The 18938-nt window shown below is 38.8% G+C and overlaps 2 protein-coding genes across 2 annotated transcripts in view; one reads left to right on the forward strand and one right to left on the reverse strand.

Moving 5' to 3' along the window:
- Positions 1-532: 532 nt before the first annotated feature.
- On the forward strand, positions 533-11153 carry FRRS1 (ferric chelate reductase 1). The gene is made up of 15 exons (XM_009810683.2): positions 533-730; positions 965-1101; positions 2300-2394; positions 2772-2922; positions 3770-3949; positions 4869-4967; positions 5516-5663; positions 6205-6321; positions 7114-7229; positions 7516-7602; positions 8565-8662; positions 8847-8905; positions 9614-9757; positions 10898-10959; positions 11061-11153. The coding sequence occupies exons 1-15, from the start codon at positions 535-537 to the stop codon at positions 11151-11153; spliced, it is 1782 nt and encodes a 593-aa protein (XP_009808985.1). The 5' UTR covers positions 533-534.
- Positions 11154-18214: 7061 nt separating this feature from the next.
- The window catches only part of PALMD (palmdelphin), a 28034-nt gene continuing 27310 nt past the window's right edge, over positions 18215-18938 (reverse strand). The window contains exon 8 of the mRNA XM_009810684.2: positions 18215-18326. Within this exon, the coding sequence (XP_009808986.1) occupies positions 18283-18326 (44 nt within the window). The 3' untranslated portion in view covers positions 18215-18282. The remainder of the gene's footprint in view (positions 18327-18938) is intronic.

The following is an 18938-nucleotide window of genomic DNA, read 5'->3' on the forward strand; positions in this document are numbered from 1 at the left end:
GAAATAGACACGAGTTCTGGAAACAAAAGGCAGTCTTAATGAGGCACAATTTGGAGCTATGATTAATAAGAGTGGGCTTGATACTAGTTGTGTAGTTCCTCAGTACTGTGGACCTTTATACATCAATGAAACATGTTTTAAGATCCATCTGTCCTGTGCAGATGTTTAAGGGACTTAGATTTTTTTTTTTTGAGAGAGAGAGAATGGGGGAGGCATAAGCAAAAGAAATTTTAAGTGATGTCAAAATGCACTGAGAGAAATAATCCACCTAGTAGATGGAGGGATCCATCTACTGTCTATACTCTTCATGGCCTGAAGCATGATCTCTCTGAACATTCTTGCAAAGTCTGGCAGTTATCAGAAGCATATGTTACTTCTAGCTTCTGCAGCTGGGAACGATGTCTTCTCATGCATACTTTTGTTTTAAACATGGTATTAAATTTCAGTATTCAACTGAATTTTCCAAAGATGAGTGGTGACCTGTAATGTAAATGTTTATTGTATTTAATTGCCTGTAACTCTTACTTTATATAGATGGAGCTGCCTGGCCTTGCTTTTGCTGTTGGGGTGTTTATTTGCTTCTATGCATCTGTGGATGGCTATCCAAGTGGAAAAATAAGAGAAGCCTGCACTAGCATGATACCCTGTCATGGTAGCTCTCCACAACTCTCACCTGAGCACACCATTACAGTGAATGGGACTGAATTTAAACCAGGGGACAACATAGAAGGTATTGTGTCAGTTATAGCTGAAGAGTTTAATTTATTGTTTCTTTGTGTTGTAGCATGTCTTTACTCATCTAGCTATACTAGATCTATCTAAGCAGCTGAATCTTTTCAGGTGATCCATTTAGCAGTTATTCGGTACTTGTAAAATGATCTTCTGGTGGTCATTGAATATTGAAATATTTCATTCTTCCTTTGGAGAATATTTCAACTTCCTTTTATGTTTCTTCTTGCTTTAGTTCATCTGTCTGGACCAGATTTTGAAGGATTTTTCATACAAGCCCGGGATGCAGAACACCTGGATAGCTCTGCAGTTGGCTCTTTCGTGTTAGTTGACCGGAAACTTTCTCAGCTTCTGACATGTGGCCGTACCAAGGTATAGTCTAATGTCTTAAAATAGGACATCAGGCACTGAGGTGTTTGTACTAGACCATGTCCGTAATAGGACAGAGCTAAGCTATGTAATCTTTGAGCTCAGTAAGTCTCTCAGGAAATTGGTCTAACTTGCAGTATAGAGGCATGTCTCGCTGCAACTCTGTTCTTATGAACTATTTAATACCTTTCTACCACCACAATAGTTTGACTGCTTTGGGATGATGCAGCATTTACTTATGCACAATGCATGTAGTGTATTCCTGGTTATTGTACTTAATATTAAAAAGAGGAGGGCATGCTCTACTTGCTTTGAAGAGGAGAGTTATTATAATTTTCCATGCTTGTTAAGGACAGAGAAAATGTCTTGCAGCAAGGAAAGTTTAGGTCAGTTATTGTGGTAAACAAACACTAAATAGACTATCTTTAGTGTTGCTCTGTCAGTTACTGTTAATGGAGCTGCCTTAGTAACAGGTTAGATCACAATCTTCAATATCTGTTTTGGATAAATTGATTCTGCCTCATGTGCAAAAGATGTGAACTCTTGACTAGTGTTTCAGCAACCCACTTGAACTTCATGAACGTGTACAGTGTCATCTGAGCTGGTGTGGTCAAAGTTCTCAATCTGCCTAGACGTTTTTTTTTCTCTCGTGCCACCTGCCCCCCAGTGGCATCCAGTTAATGCATTCATCAATGCTGTAAAGCCATGGGGATGTCTGGGTTGTGCCCTCTGTGCTCTGAGGACTTAGTTCAGTGCTGTGTCTGATCTGTTTATCTTGTGCAAATAACTCTGTGACCGCAAGACTACTTTTGGTTTTTGTCCTCTGGAATACTAGTTCTGTTCTCTCTGTACAGTCATTGCACTGTCCCTTCTTGCTCCTACTATCAAAAAATGGAGTGTTATAACACCATTTCTGCATAATTGCAGCAGGGGCCTCTATCTCATCACTGGAGTCTTCTGGATTGAAAGACTTCTAGTTGTTCCTTTTAGCCTTCAAGTTTGTTAGTACGTATAAGCTTCAGTGGTAGACTTCATCTGAGTTGATCATGACTGATTGGGGAAAAGCCAGTTGGACTGGGTCTGTGCAGTGCAACAGTGCAGTGTCTGTTTAGGACTTAGCTGCAGCCTGTGATGACTGTGTTAGCTGAAATCTCCTTAGTGCGTATCCGCTGTGTAACTGTTGATATGTGTGTGTTTTCAGAATTCAGCTGTTAGTCACACAAGTAAAGCAAAAAAGAAATACATAAAAGTTTATTGGATTGCTCCTGGAGATGCACCAAAACGTGTACAGTTTCTGTAAGTAAACCTAGTATTAGTTCTAGTTTATTAAAATGCAAATAAGGTAAACCTGTACCATTGTCTGTGTCAAATATTGGCCAGCACCTGAAAAGTATGCTTGGACTAACGGCCTGAAAAGTTGACACTTCTTGCTCACTCAGCGTCTACGTTAATGCAGATACTTGTTCTTTAGGGAAAGCTTGGAGATGATTAGTTTGATTTTTGCGGGGAGAGTAGAAGGGGATTCAGAGACCGGTTTCTTTAGTATTTCTGGTTAACTGCTTACTTCAAATAAGTTGAACAAACTATAGAAGCTTTTCCTTTTTCTTTTTTTTTTAAAGTAACAATCAGCTGTTGATGTATACAGTAATGACTCTGTGTTGTGTTTTTTTAAGAGCCACAGTTGTGAAGAAATACAAGACTTTCTGGGTGAAGATTCCTGGTCCTATTGTTTCTCAGCCTAATGCACCATCCCCAACAACAGCCTTGCATGCAACATCAGAGGCTGTATCAACTTCACACCTGGCTTCCTACTTATTAAAACCAGTAAGTAATTATAAACCTAAATAATGTTATCTTTAATGCTTGCGATCAATGGAATTTAATGAAATCACATTGATACAACCTATTGACAGAAAGGGAGACATGATGGGTGAGTAACTTGGATATCAGAGACCAAGAAAATAGACAACTACCCTGTTGTGTTAGTTGAGTTGCCTGAACTTGTATGGGTTAAATGTTGTCATGCCACACATGGGTCAGAAGGTTGATAGAACATTTAAAACTCAATGGCCAGAAAATATTATACATACCTGGGAAGAGAGATGGGAAAAGAGTTGCTCTGGTCTTGACTAATAACTTCTTATTTAGTAACTGTAGGCTCAGAAACTTCCTTCTATGAGTTCATCTGTGTTACTGACTTCCATTACTGATTCTTCAGTGGATTAAGCAAGCATGACTATTTGATCCAGAATACGTGTGACTTCCAATCCATGTATTTTCTCATTGTGTATCAGTGGAGTTGCTACTTTAAAAAGGAAACAAAAAGCTGGTCTTCCCTTCTTTTCTCCCTCATCCTACAGCTGATACTACCTCTCTAAAAATTAAACCAAAGGAAGTTTTTCTGAAGTTCTTACTTTCTTTTCAAAGTTATTCTTTTGTAACGTCTTTAAAGTGGAAATTCAACTTGAGTAAAAGTACAGCTTGGAACTTGCTATCATTTTACCTACTAGCCCTGGGGTAATTGTAGGGATGGGTTAAGAGATTGGTATGTAGACATAGACAGCATTTCTTTGCTGTTCCTTGTATGCTTTCTTCTAGAACAGGGTAGAAAGCGAGGAAGAGGAGGGAAACTCTCATTGCTTATGACTTGTTTGTTTGCTTAATTGTCTAGTTTAATGCATCAGGTTGTGGAAGTATGAAGTTCTGCATTAGGAACCCTTCAAACTGTGATCCTGAAAGTGCCTCCTGTTTTTTTCTATCCTTCCAACACGAGAAGAGTTCAGTATTTATTGAAATGAGTGGTCCAAGTGAAGGATATTTAGCATTTGCATTGTCCCATGACCAGTGGATGGTGAGTGTCCTATTCTACTTCTTTAGTTGCTTTTGTGATCTTAGTGAAGTTTGAATGGTACTCTAGCAAAACATGCATATGAAAAACTGAACTGCTGCTAGATGTCACACAAAGTAACTTCTCTCCCATAGTGCTGAAGCACAGGTTGCCTTTTATAGGTGGATATTCATTTTTAGCTCAGGACTGACTACTTACAGTAGAATTTCCCTGTGGATATCTGTCTTAGCAAAATCCAACCTGTCTGATTGCACAGTAGCTGATTGGAATTCGTGGTTAGATCAATCTTTCTTTGTTACCTAGCCAAAAACCTTCATGTCAGAAGCTGAGTTGCTCTGCTTTCTGAAGACTATTTGCATTTCATCATTGGTTGTACAGGAGTGACTCCATTCAATCTTAAAGTGTTTAGAGATCTTTTTTTCTAATTGGTGTTAAAGTGAAGGGACGATGCTGTTAACAAATGCATAATGCATAAACTAACTGTTGCACGAAGGAGATGCTGTGTATGTTCATGTCCCTAGTGAAAGAACACTTGGTTCTTAACAATACTTTGTCTTTACAGCTATGAGGAAAACCAACTTTTAACTAAAGAGGGTTTTCAAATAACATCAACATCCATCTCTGTCTTGTCTGGTTAATTTAGTAAATTCTAAATAATTAAATAAACTTCTGATAATATGGTTGTTACCCTAGGAGTGAGGGAGGGTGTTTAAAACATAACGTGCCTTAGTATGTGTCACCTGTTTTGAAATAATGTGATTCCTCTGTAATACTGAAGTGTTTGAAAGCTGGGAAATAGTAGCCTGACAGTGAGAGAAAGCTGTCTCAGGTCTTGTTGAATATATTAAATGAAAGAGCTTTTGGAGACTGCCAATAGTGTTTTTATTGGGCTATAAATACCTTTTTCTTTTAAACTCTCCAGGGTGGTGATGATGCATATCTGTGCGTTAGTGAGGACCACCGTGTTCATGTAAGCACTGCCCAACTGAAGGGGCGAACTCCTCCTGTTTTGGATTCAGAGGTACACTTGAAAACAGCTAAGACACTTCCACAAATGTAGGTTTGAAGTAATGGTATGCTGCTGCTTTGTGCTTTTATTTTGCCCAGCAGCTGTAAATAGTAAGGTGGATCCATAATTCATTACGGTGAGATTGGTTGGGCTCTTACTTCCTACTAAGTGTTACCTTTGGAAGTCTAAATTTAATTTTTAAAAAAAGTCATGTGATGGGAACTTCCTCTATTGAGGAACTTTGTGCCCATTATTACTCTGTCACTTTGCTAGGGCTGCAGTTGCAATCGATATATCTTGGGTTAAAGGTTGGAAGGGAAGGGAAAATTGTTGTTATGAGCTGGAAAAATTGGTGGTAATGAGGCCGACCCTTATGTTGCTGTGTTGACTTACTGATGTACCTTCTAAGTTGGTATGCAAGAGACTTTTATTGCACACACCCCCCCCCCCACCCCACCCTTTGTGCACCAGTGACACTCTTGCCTTTTGCAGGGTTATTTTTAAGCCAATTACTCTGCCAGTCTGAAAAGACTGGGTATTAAATGTCTCCTGTTTCACAGAATGCCCTTGAAGATGTGTCATGGAGGCTTGTGGACGGTGTTCTTCAATGTTCTTTCAGAAGGAGTATTCATCTTCCTGCTTATAAAGGGAGATTTAATCTGGATGCCAGTTACTACATATTTCTGGCAGATGGGGAAGCTAGTGAAGGTAAAATTGACTTGCATATGGTTGCTTTTCTTTGAACAGCTGTAAATGAGTTAGTAACACTTATATAAATGTACAGCTTAGCTGAGAATTAGTATCTGAACCAAGGTTTCCAAGTTTGAGGCGCTTAGTCTAGTCATCTTTACTGCCTCTCTGGATCATGGGTTTGCTTTTGGAAGTTACAGTAAACTTATGTAAGTGTGTTGTATGCCCACTTGATGCTAGGAACTGTTAGCTTCTTGAGAAGTGGCCACATCTTTTTGAAATGGAGACTAGCATCAAAGGGAATTATTCTTTGCATCTTGTGGGTGTAGTGGAGAAAGCTATTTTCTGCAGAGGAGTGAGTTGGTTTTTGTACATTAAGTATGCAAGACATCTTAGATGACATCTTAGGTTCTTACCATATTGTGTGTCAGAAACTTAGCTTGTGTGATTATGCTCAGTGGTCACAACAGGGCTTGCATTCATAAATAAGGAGTGGGCACACCTACGAGTGCAGTGGCTTTCATCAGCCATAAATAAACCACTTTATGTCACTGCTTAGGTGGACTAATATACAAACATTGTCGTCAGCCTCTGATCACCAATGGAATATACAATGTCACAGGCCTTCCTCAGGATATTGGAGGTTCCCGGTCCCCACGACTTATCAAGGCTCATGGTAAGCTGCAACTTCTAGTTTTGTTTTCCAGTTCTAGACTTGCTGAGACTGGAGAGTTAAGTGTTCCTCATTATTGCAGAGTAGGTATTTCCTCTTGTCTTCTGGCACTCACGTTATATATACTGTTGGCTAGCAAGATCTGAGACTGTGAAGACAGAGTAAAGTTATTAAAATTTTTTTGCTTCAATAACAGTGTTATAAAATTCTTTTTGCCCAGGAAAATGAACTTGCATTTGCCTTTTAGATTTATAATTAGGACTTTTTTCTACTTACCTCTTTCTCTCTGTTTTAATTTGTTCTAGTTGCATTATTGGCTTAATTCTATTTGAAATGAGAAATCCCTCAACTGACAGTTCAGAGCCATTGAAGTTAATAGGAATTTTTTCTCTCATGGTACTGGATTTTAAAGCAGGCCCATGAGAGAACTATCACAAATTCTTTGTCAGACAAATTGTAAGAAATGTCACCTTTCATCCTCTGACATCTAAGTTGGTGACAGAATGGCATCTCTCACCCGTATGTACTGACTGTACTGGCACATATGAAATGCGCAGTAGCCAGAGCTGCTCTGTAGTGCTGTGTGGGCATAGTATGATTATCTTTTATATGGGTGTTTCTGCCCTCTAGCAAGACAAATGCTGTGAAGTTGTAGTCTGAATCGGGGGATTACAAACATGCCACTGGTAAATTCCAACCGTATGTATATGGACTAAACTATTACACAGTCTTTGAAGCTGTATTCATATGCACCTAAATTACTCATGTTTACCTTGTATTTTTTTCAATTTTCAGGAGCGCTAATGTTTGTTGCTTGGATTACCACAGTTAGTATTGGTGTTATTGTTGCACGATTCTTCAAACCTGTCTGGTCTCATTCATTCCTGTTTGGAAAGGAGATGTGGTTTCAGGTGGGCAAAATCTCCCCATATCTCCAGCTGTATTTTCTAGCTTTATTGTAAGCAGAATTATAAACCTACTAGATCCAAGAAATAGGAGATTAAACTTGGTGTGATTTTTACCTTTCTTTGATCTTATAAAATGGAAAAATTACAAATCAGAAGTTCACCTACTTTACTAGTAAAAGCAGTCTAAAGAGGACAGTAAGAACATCTTTAACTGTAGATCTGTTAAATGTATTTTAATGGTATATTAAGAAAGCTGTAGATTTTCTAAAAGCAAACTTAACTCTTCTAGGTGCATCGTGTGCTTATGTTGACCACAGTCATGCTTACAAGCATTTCTTTTGTTTTGCCTTTTATATACCGAGGAGGTTGGAGCCAAGTAAGTGTGTGCTTTTTTCTTGTTAACTCAAATGTTATGGTTGGACCAAATGAATGAGAAGGAGGTCCACTGATGACTAACAAGTTACAACTGTTGCCAAAGAAATTGCTGTGAAAGCTGTCCTTTAAATAGGCTGATTACAAATCCTAGCAGCACAGAAGACAAATGTTGCTGCCTCTAACTACAGTTAAAAAACTTCAGTACTTTTCCTTCCTTCCTCTTTCTCCCAAATAATGTCCTTGCTCATAGTTTCTTTATTTCTTCTTCCCATTTCCTTAGAGAACTTGAATTTGGAGTGGGAGTGAGGATGGGACAGTTGACTTATTAACATGGTAAACCTGCTGGGAATAAGTGTTGTTATGAACTTGGAATTGAGTAACTATCTAGTGATTAAGCTTAGTCTGGTACATTAGATATATAGAGATTGTATACCTGTTGCTGTCACCTGTATAATATTTGGTGCAAGGTGATATCAGAAATTGGAAAGTCTCGAGAGTATCTGAATTAAAGTGGGAGAAGAATGTGGTCACAGGTATGAGCTAGGGAAATTGAATAAAATGTTTTAGGGTTAAGATAGAACAGATAGGGTGAGAAAGGAGACCAGTGCTGGGAGGAGTTATGAAATAGGCCTCTCCTGAAGACACAGGTTTAAGGATGAAGAGCTTAGAGCATAGCTTCTGCAGTCATATTGCTCTCTGCTCTTCAGCTGGTAAATTTCTCAATACAGCAAAAAAGGGGGACAAACCCTGGACAGACTTAAGAGTCTCATGCTGCTAAGGAGAACCATCTCCATCCAGCTGCGGGGCAACTTATTGTGTCCTGTTGCTGCTGCCAGCCTAAACACAGTGCTGTTCCACCATTGTAACTTAGTAATGCAAGCATAAATAAAATTACCAACTTCTTTGTATTTTTTCTGTATCTTTATATAGATAGGATATTAAAGAAAAATTTCCTGTGTTTAGCAAGCAGGTTTTCATCCCTATCTCGGCTGTACCATGATGGCTGTGACAATCTTTCAACCACTTATGGCAGGTTTCAGACCATCTCGTCATGCACCAAGGTACTCACAACTAACTCAAAGTTACAGCAACAGGAATTAAATATACCTGTTTTCTTTAAAAATACTTTCTATACTGAAAAGATATATTTAAAGTGGGTAACAATGTTCTTTGATTTTTATTTATTTATTTATTTTTCTTCCCCCAAACTATGTAATCAATAAAATGCTTTTCATTGTTTTATAGGAGGCCATTGTTTAACTGGTTTCACTGGAGTACTGGTACAACAGCTAGAATACTAGCTGGTGAGTAGGAGTAATAGTTGTAACTCCCTTTTAAGTGCTTTAAAGGAACTTTGTTCATTGTCTGGGCTATTGCTTGTCTAAAACATTTATAGACATCCAGTCCGGGCATCTCTGAAGATTCTTTTTCTTGCTGTCCCTCTTCTGTGTGAGTTTTAAGTGGTCATCAGGTATGGCTTTAGGGAGAATAAGTGACGATGTAAAAACAGAGATTACAGACAAATCTGAAAGATCTCTGTAATGAGGACCTGGTCTTATCTTGAGTAATTTCTTTTTGTCTTGGAAGATTTGAGGATGGTGTTCTTACAGTAATATAGTTCAATGTTATTTAATGGGGGAGGGGAAACTCACAGAACCAGAAGCTGAGTTTAATTCTGTTAATAGTGAGAAGTTTCCATAGGCAGCTTAAGCACAAATGTTGTAGTGACTGTGGTCTTGTTGGTAGAGTCACAAATGGTAGTGTTTGTGACTGGGATGTGATAGGGCATTGAGCAGGATGAAAACTATCTTGGCCTTTTCCTTTCCTCCCTGCCTTCCCCCTCGCACTGCCAAAAAAACTTTTATCTGCATGGACTCCTTTAACCTTATTCCCCATGCAGTTGTAGGCAGTTCATGGGAAAGCTATTGCCAAAGGTGTTGAGAGCATTTTTTTTTTTTAACAACCCTGACACAGCACTCTTAATGTCTTTTTATCTTGTTTTTACTGACTAGTGGTGACTATGTTCTTGGGAATGGATCTACCAGCACTTGACCTACCAGACCCATGGGACACCTATACGATGATTGGTTTTGTAGCTTGGCATGTCGGTATTGATGTTCTTCTGGAAATACACAGCTACTGTCTCATACGTAAAGGTACAAACCCAGCAAAACTCCTGTTGTTACCTTGCTTGCTGAGGATTATGTGAAAAATGTATCTGAGGGGATTGGATTTCAGGAGATGTTCTTTGGCCTCTAACTTGGAAGCTGAAAGGGAATAATTCTTGAGTAATAGTGTCGTATCTTCTGTACAAAGTAAATGGGAGTAAACCAGTTTTCAAGACCAAAGTGTTCTAGAAAAATTGGTTTTGTGCCATTTTAAATAGTAGCCTCTTACTTCTCAAACCTCGGTTCATAGGAGCAGACTGAAATGCATGTTTTCAAGTATCTATCACTGCTATGATTTTGATCCCAGGTGGGTAGGTAAAGTCCAGATTAATTCACACAGATTTAGTCTGTGTTTTATTGTGACAAATTGCTGGTATGAATGGCTGTTATCACATGAGAAAAATGATCAGGAACTTGAGCACAAACGCTTGCAATTTTGAGTTAACGGCGGTGAAGATGAAATCCTGACTCCAATACGTCTAGTGAAGAGAGACGTAGTAATTTCATTGGAAATTCTTAGCTTCGCTGGCTGGTGTCACTGAGAGGAGATGACACTGCACATGTAAATGACCTGTATCTAAGGCAGAGATGAGACATTTGCAGAATTGAAGAAGTGTGATTAGTTAAGAGGCTGTGTAAGGTGGCATGTGGAGAAGGAATGATTATAAAAGATGTGAATTTAAATTTAACTGCAGTAATTACTTCCTAGAAATAGAGAAATGAACCTGGAATATTTGAACAATGAATGTTGTCGTGTTGGCTAATGGAAAATACTTCTTAATGAAATCTGATTATCTTAAAATGAAAGGGTTTTAAATAAAACCCATGTTTTGTTCAGCTCAAAACTCAGTGTTGTGATGATTCACTCTAGTAAAAGAGACAAAATGTTTTGCCACTTCAATGTCCAGAAGTTACTTTTTTGTAGGTCAGCTCTAGAATAATTTTTCACTTGTGCTGTGAGCATGATAGTACAGGTCGTGAAATGTCAAATGAAACTTCCAAGTGCTTTTCAAACTTGATGCTGTATAACGCGTAGTTACTTAGTCACAGGATCAAGACTTCTGCAGTATAAAAACGAAAACCCCCCTTCCTCTTAAGAGTAGGCTTTATTTTTCTTCCCACTAACAGTTGAAGTGATAGAGGATGACAGAGTACAGATACTGCAGTCGCTCACATCTGCAGAAGCAGAGGTAAGTCACAATTTTGTAAATAACTATGAGATCAATGGTTCTTTGTTTACCCCAATAAAAAGACTGACACTTCTATGGCTTTTCTTCCCCTTCTTTTGCAGGGTCGTCTGTTTAAACAGATTGTGTTAACTATCTACACCTGTGGAAATATAGTATTCCTCATTGCCTTCCTGGCAGCAATCAACCAAATATGAAATAAGTCATTGAGAATTTTGTGATGAAATATTGTACAGTTGAAAAACCTGTAAGGAATGCTTTCTATTACAACTTTTCCCTCAACACCTCCCTGAAGATGTAATTGAAGAACAATAGCACACGTGTGTCATGCTCGGTGTTAGGGAGAACTTGCATTCAAATCTGTAGAAGGATGCTGCAGTCCTGCAAAAGCTGTCTTCTGATGGGACTTTTAATGGGAGTCTTTGCCTGAGTAAGGAATGAAGTCTATTTTTTTTTTTAGGTGCAGTTAGTAACTTGATTGAAGCTTATAGGTTAAGACTGAAATGATGTGCTGGACATGCTGTATTGATAGTCAGTTCTCTAAACCTTTTGTGAGTATTATTAGGAAAACTGAAATGATTGGTCCGAAATCTTATCATATCTCTTGACTTTACTGTGTTCTAATGGCACGTGATGTGACAACTTCCTGCTCATGAGTTTTGTGAACTAAAAAACCCCCACAACTTAGTGAAAAACTGTCACATGCAGGTTGATGCATGAGCGAAGTGCTGTTGCCTATCTTTGCAGTTAAATGCAAAAAATGTTCTCTCTGCTCTGAGAGCAGTACACTTACACAAGCATATGGGTTTGGGAACTTCAGTCCCTTAGTAAAACCACCATTTGCCTCACTCAATATACTGTTCTGCCCTGTCCCCCTCAGTGCTTCTAAACCATAAAGAGAAAATGTGTTTGCAATGTAAGTGCATTAAAACTGGTTGTACTTATCCAAAACTCAAACAGGAAGAACCTATCTGTGTGGATGGATTTCTGTGTTTTGCTGTCTTTGGTTGCTTCTGGCTTTTGAATTACTTTTCTGTGTAAATAAGGTGGATTTATGCCACTTGATGCTTAAATGGAAGTGAAAATATTTGCTGAGGAATGTTGCAGTTGTGTTCTCACTATTGAGCGAAATGTAGATTAAGAGTTGGTTTGACTTCAGGAAAAGCAACTTCTGTTAATGTCAAGTGAGAGTCCTTTGAGCTGGCATATCTAGGAGTCAGAACTGTCTTTACAAGAACATGGGGGGGCATTTTTTAGTCAACAAAAGATTTATCTAAATATATGAACTAGGTACAGGGAATGGAAAGAGACTATATTGTTTAACTTTTTTGGTTCATGGTTTGCCTGAGTACAGAAGAACACTCTTGAAATGGCATCTCAGAAATGAACCCTTAATATGCCATGCAGTACAGTTCTTCTCAGAGCTGCAAAAAACACATGCACAGTTTGCTTCCACATGTCATTTTTGATACTGGAAAGTATCAATTTTTAGTTGTAATGCTTCAGAACATGTCTTCAGCCTAGGGCTACTAAGCTAGCTGGGAATAAAGGTGTTGGAGTATCGGATAGAATAGGAAATGGTGAGGCCTGGCTTGGTATAGACTATCATAAACAACACCTCTCTACTACCTGTGGGCCAGCTCTAAAATACTCATACGTGTAGGTTAGGTAGTGGTTCTCTCCATTTACTAAAGCTGTCTATTTCTGTCTCTTCCCCCATCTTCCCAAATCCACAATGCAGCCCGTTGCAGGGACAAGTCATATTCAGAAAGCTACAAGTTTGTAGTCAGTGATCTTCTTTTTGGCTGCTCAAGTAATTGGTTTAGCCATAAGGGCATTTATAGAGCTGGGATTAATTCCTTTGTTGGCGATGGCAGCAGCAGAATGCACATGAGTGTAAGTTGAATCGTCCCCCTTCCTCCTGGAGGCTGGAAAAGTCATGTGTGGATTGGGAAAGGGGAACTATGAAGAAATATGGCAAAACCCAGGCTGGAGAGCAAGAAGTATATGGCTAGTTGTGTGGGTTTGTGGGTTTTTTGAGAACTCTAACCTTCAAAGCCTGGGAATCACAGGCCCATCTACTTCTAAGGTTTTGGGGGACTCTTTCATATACCATGAGTTTATAGAAGAAAAATCTCTCAACCTAGGCACAATTGATGGCTTTTTACATTAAAGTTAATGCTAGATTCTTTCGGTAATACAATAGCTGTACTGTGTGTCGTTTCATTTGTATGTGACAATGAATACACAGGGTTTTTAAAAACAGAAATGTAAATATCTTAATAAAAGGTTTTGTCTCTTTTAGTAAGGTGAAAACACTATGAAATAGAAACTAGAAAAGAATAGTCTTGCCAAGCAGCAAAATGGATTGTCTGTTTTCTTTGTAGATGTTGTTTTATAAATTAAAGCTATCTAAATTCTTCCTGGAGAAACTCTTATTGAAATTGAATGTTAAAATAGTGTGCCTCTGTAGTGCAGAGTTTCTTCTCAAGAAGAAAAAAAAAAATCCTTGTTCCACATCTAATACAGCTTTAAACTTGGAAAAATTGTCAGTTGCTCTTAGGGTAACTTGTTCCTTCCCAGTGCTAGCAATGTTGCATAGTTTCTTATGTGAGGCCTTATGTGCAGTATTGTAACTTATTTGATGGAAAAACTTGTTAATTTTATGCAATGTTAGTTCACACCGCCCCTGCCCTCTTACTGCATGACTAGTAAGAGGAAGCAATGTGTCATTGTATTCTAGTGACTTCCAAAATTTATAGTATGCTCCTTTTGAAAAAGAGAAGAAAAAAGTCTATGGAAGTGTTTGATATCAGCCGGAAAATATGTGACAGGCAGTTTGGTTCTAGAGACAGTGGTGGCTGCTGTGTATTTTTTTTTTTCTTGAATGGTAAATTATTGTATGGAAGAAAGTTGTCATTGCTTTGCTTCATAAAGGAATCCCGCTGAAGTCAAGAAAACTTCTTCACAAGAAGAGCTCAAGAAGGTTTCAGTGTCCTCTTTTACTCTCAGATTAAACTTGTGATGACAAAGCAATATTAGCATATTTCTTTTTGGGTTCTTGTAGGCAGGCAAATGCTCCCAGTCAGGTAGAAACTTGTGATCAGTCTCATAACAAGTAGTTTACTGTTTTGATTGAGTTGTTAGGTGCAGCCTCCAAATACTGGTCATGTGCTCTTGACTCATGCAAGAAACATGATTTGTTAGTTATGTTTTGAATGAAAACTAAGTGACACAGATAGCTCAAATGCAATGGAATTCACTGCTACTTTGCTTTCTTGAACTAATTTTTTTGCTAGCTGACATGCAGGCTGCAGAATGAACTAAGAAAAGGTGTGCTTTGTTTCTCTTCCTTACACTGAACGCTGCACTGTTTTCTGTTTTGTCAAAAATCGCAAGATGAGGAGACTTCATATGCAGTGTAATAATGTCTATGTTTTTTCTTTACCCAGGTTTGGGAAGGCTAGGGAGAGATTGCCTGCCTTTTGTTTTCCATCCCGGTTTGTAACACTACGTGGCGCTCTTGTTCAAATAACTGCATTTTTATTTTGCTTGCTTTCTTCAATCAGTCAGTGAGAGGTTGAGACATGTAAAGGATGTCCAAAACAGGATGTGTTCCTACATGAACTAATCAGAAAAATTCTCAAGCTTTATTAAGAAATTTGATCTTTAAATTCAAGCCAGTTCATACATATAGACATTATGAAATGGGTTTTTACTTCATGTCTATGCTTAAGCTTTTGTTTGAATAGTTACGGCCTGTTTTCGTTTGTCATGTGTGTAAACTGTGCTCTACATGGGTACATGCCTTTCTAAACAACTTATGGTGAATGGCAATCGAGGGAAAAACTGCAATCTTCTACATTTCAATGCAGAAGTTAATACCTCAGTGATTTTAGACCTTCAGTGCAGGCTGAAGTAAGAAAGACTTCAAGTGAATAGAAGGATGGTTAAGAGGTATGATCTGGTAGTAATTCGGAGAAATTCTTTGCTCGCATCAGTCTGATACCAGCTTCTCTAAGGGGTATATGTGAAGTGGGGAGCTGTTGCCTTCACTTACCTCCTGAGGGAGTGGCATAGCAGAATTGGCACAGGACAAGTGCTTCAGAACACGCCTGGTACCATCTGTTTTGGTGTATACATGAGCTAATTCAACCACTGTATAGCTTCTGATGGTCTTCCTCGGCGCTGTGCAAAAGTGACTTTACATATTGCAAACCACAAAAGCTGAACACCTGCATCACACTGAACCAGGTATCTATGAGAGTCATCCTGGAGAAATGATACTGCATGAAGAAGGACTCGAGCTTTGGCTTTGTTTCAGAGAGAATTTTGTCTTGCTGGGCTTTAGAAATCATTCAGCTTCAGCGATGAATTGGAATTTTGCATGGCATGGCATCTGTACTGACATGTGAAAAAGATGATTTGCCTTCTTGTAATACTGTTCTTGCTGATGTGGCATGTGGGAAAGCTCTGGGGCTGCAGCACTTAGATGGTGAACATCCCGGCTTCCCAGAAGCACACAATTCTTGAATGTTCCATTTTGTGTTTCTGTATCTCCAAATTAATGACCTGATATCCATGCTGTTACATACCTAGTGTGTTAGTGTGGGACACTTCAGATTCATCTGGCACAAATGGAATAGTTTTAATATATGCGACATCAGAATTGCCACATGGCAAAGCACAGATCTACTGAGCCCCATACTGTCTCCAGAAGTGGTACTAAGTGGAGTGCTTAGAGCAAAAGATGTAACAAGACTGCAGTGATATTTTTCTCTTCCCAGCAAGATCTCCTTGCTACTTGCCAGAATTCGTGCAAGGATGTCCTAAGCTAGAAACTGCATCTGGACCATGAAGTTTTATAGTGATGGGATTTTATCTGTGAAGTGTGCAAGGAACTATTAAAATTAATGCTTTTGCCCTCCCATTTAATTAGTCAGTGTGACAAAGTGCTTCTTGATATCGTCTTTAATGATCTGTATTTTGTTTTTACCTTTCTGCTTTTATCACAGTCCTCTAGGCCTTTCATGTCTGTCCCTTACTGTTTTTTTTTTCCCTTGCATGACTGCTGCTGTATTTAGCCATTTTGCACTTCTCATAATCTTCATTACCCTTCTCTATTTGTCTCTTCAGAGATGGGCTGACCAAATTCTACTCAAGCTCTAAATACAAAGTTCTATGACACAGTTGTGTTTTGATTTGTTTTCTATGCCTTCCCTAATGAGTCCTAAAGCTCTCTTTGTTTTCATGGCTTCTGAGCACAGAGTTGGTATTTTTCAGAGTACTATCTAAAATAATGCCAAGGTGTTCTGTTTCCTAGCCAAGAGGTTCGTAACATCAACTTAACACTACTTCTTATGCTGTGTATGGTTAGGGTTACTTCTATTTTTTTATGTTACTTTTCACGTATTGGTAGTGAATTTCACCTGTAGATTTACTATGCATTCACTATTGTAAATTCTCTCTTCAGGCTCCTTTCTTTTAAACTACTCTGAATAATATTATGTTGGCAGCAGCATTTTTGCTGCCTTTTCCAGATTATTTAAGTTTAATAGCACAGATTATTGGGGAAGGCAGGGGATGAGTGTCCATAGCAATCTGCTGCTGTTACAAAAACTGCTTGTGACTACTTCATATCACTCTCCTACTCCCTCACTTTTTGGTGTATCCTGTTAAGAACCTTTTGAGAAGATGTAAAAATAGAGAGTTGAGGGTAACCCCCTTTTCTCCCAGAATCAACAAATAAAAGAAGAAATATAAGGGGGGGAGGGGAAAACCCACTACAAAAAAAAACCCCAAACCCAAAAAAACCAGAGTAGACAGAAAGTGTAATATTTAATATATTTATTCTTATCTACTATTCCACTCTTCAGGTAATCATCTCTGACAAGTCCTAAAACTTGAGATTATTACTCACTTCAGACTGGGAGCCGCCAAGTGTTCAGAGGCTACAAGTCAGCTGATTACTACCATTGTGCCTCAGTATGAGGTAGTAGCTTCAGTTTCCTGCTCTGAAACGAGGAAGACCAGCAAAAAAGTTATGGCTGGTTTTTTGCTGGTGCATAATTTGAGTCAGCTATACTAGAGAAACACCACCTGACCTTTATCTGCTTAGTGATGCAAACCAGGCTAAGGCCTAGCAAAATAAAGCTATCATACTGATTTAAATATAAGGATGTAGTGCTGTGAGGCACTCCCCCCCCAAGAACTATGTATTGGAAAAACCTGACTTGCATGTGATTTTTCTAAGTGTAATTCTACCTTATGGCTGCTTTAAGGGCCATTAGCCCCTCCCTCATGTGGAAGGAATTAACCTGTTCCTTGATGGGAGCCTTGGACCTTGCTGGAGAGCTGTGCCCAGCAGTGGCTGCCGGACAAGCCATTGGCAACTCAGTATTTCTGATGGGAGGCTTGCACTAATTTTAGCTTCCCTAGCCAACTGAAACCTGTACGCTAAGCAGTTTGGTTGTTTTTTTGATGGACAGGCACTGCCTGTCTGGCAACCAGTTTCCTGGAAAAGCAGGGCTTTCTGTAGCAAGCTAGGAGGTGAAACTGTGCTTGGGAGGGAGGTCAGGCTGTTCATAGTGTTACGCACAGGACCAGTCTGCGAAGTTATGGGTGGGCAGCATGTATGTGGCATGGGGACGGGAGCAGGGCCTGAAGATGGCTATACTGTTGTATGTAAAATAGAAGGGTGGGTGGACTGTGGAGCTCTAGAAGGTGGCTAAATACTTAAATGCTGACTTTACTATTTTTGGTTTGTTTTGCTGTCACTTAAAAAGGAATGCTTTAAATTTTGGCCGAGGTGGTATGTTTGGAAACCAGCTTTTATATTTACATTTCTTCCTGCGCCTATTGCTCATGTTTAGTTTTTTATTAACCAATGCTTTTGCTAGAAAAATGCTGGGACAGCATTTTCAATCAAAATCGGGTAGATTGGCACATTTTGAAGTAAAACAATGTCCTGCGCAGTTCCATGGAGATAGGTGTTTATCTGGTGTGTGTAAATAGCAACAATGTATTCCTGATGGTGGGAACAGGTACGCACGTGTCTTCATACTTAGATATACACTGCATTTATCGTCTTAAATAAGTTTCCACTACTTTCAGCAAGATCCAGGATGTGATTTGTGTATATGTGGTAGTTGGTCAAATCTAAAAGTCTGTTAAAGTCCATTGGATTATGCAGAGGGCAAAATAACTCAGATGCTTATACCAGAGGAGTAAAACAAGCATTATGATCCAAAAAGGCGTGTTGAAGAAACTCTTCTTAGCTTTATTCTGCTTTGAGTAGTAAATTTTACTTCCATGTCATTACAGCTGTTAAATCACCTTTTTCCCCAGCTTTGCCATTCTCATTCTCAGAGCTGAAAAAAAGAAAACAAAGCCATTGCATTTTAAGACTAATTTTCTATTTCTGATGCTAAATCTCCTTATTTAGAAAAATGAAGAATACACATACCTCCGGTAGTTAATCCAGCAGAATAAGCGTTGTTTTATTGTTACAGAAAGAAATCAGTAGAAGGCATTAGTTCTGGTAACTTTTGTAATAAAGCAAGTATATTAAGAAAATACGCTGTTATCACTATTTGAAAATTAGCACAGCTCTTTTCTAACTGTTTTGTTTGTTACCTTCACTAAGGTGTTGCAGACAGATGGTGTTGTCCTTGACTAGATGCTGACAGATTAAAAGGATGTATGAATAATTAAACAAACTCTTTGTTTAAACTAAACTCCTCAGCGGGAGCTGTAACTGTTTGGAAGCCTTTATCTTTTGTGTTGATGTTCACCGAAAACTTTCCTCTCTTGCTGGTGTAGTGAGTCAGAGTGGGAGTTAGTCACATTCTTGATTTGTCTGATGGAGTAACTTAGTACTCCTATAAACATCAGTATGGCTATTACCTGTAACTGGGTATAATGTGGGCTAGTTTGAAAGTGGCAGTGCAGGGCAGATGATTAAATGTTAAGGTTATTTTTAG

The sequence above is a fragment of the Gavia stellata genome, chromosome 10 (genome assembly GCF_030936135.1).
Source record: "Gavia stellata isolate bGavSte3 chromosome 10, bGavSte3.hap2, whole genome shotgun sequence".
In the NCBI taxonomy this organism is placed as follows: Eukaryota; Metazoa; Chordata; class Aves; order Gaviiformes; family Gaviidae; genus Gavia; species Gavia stellata.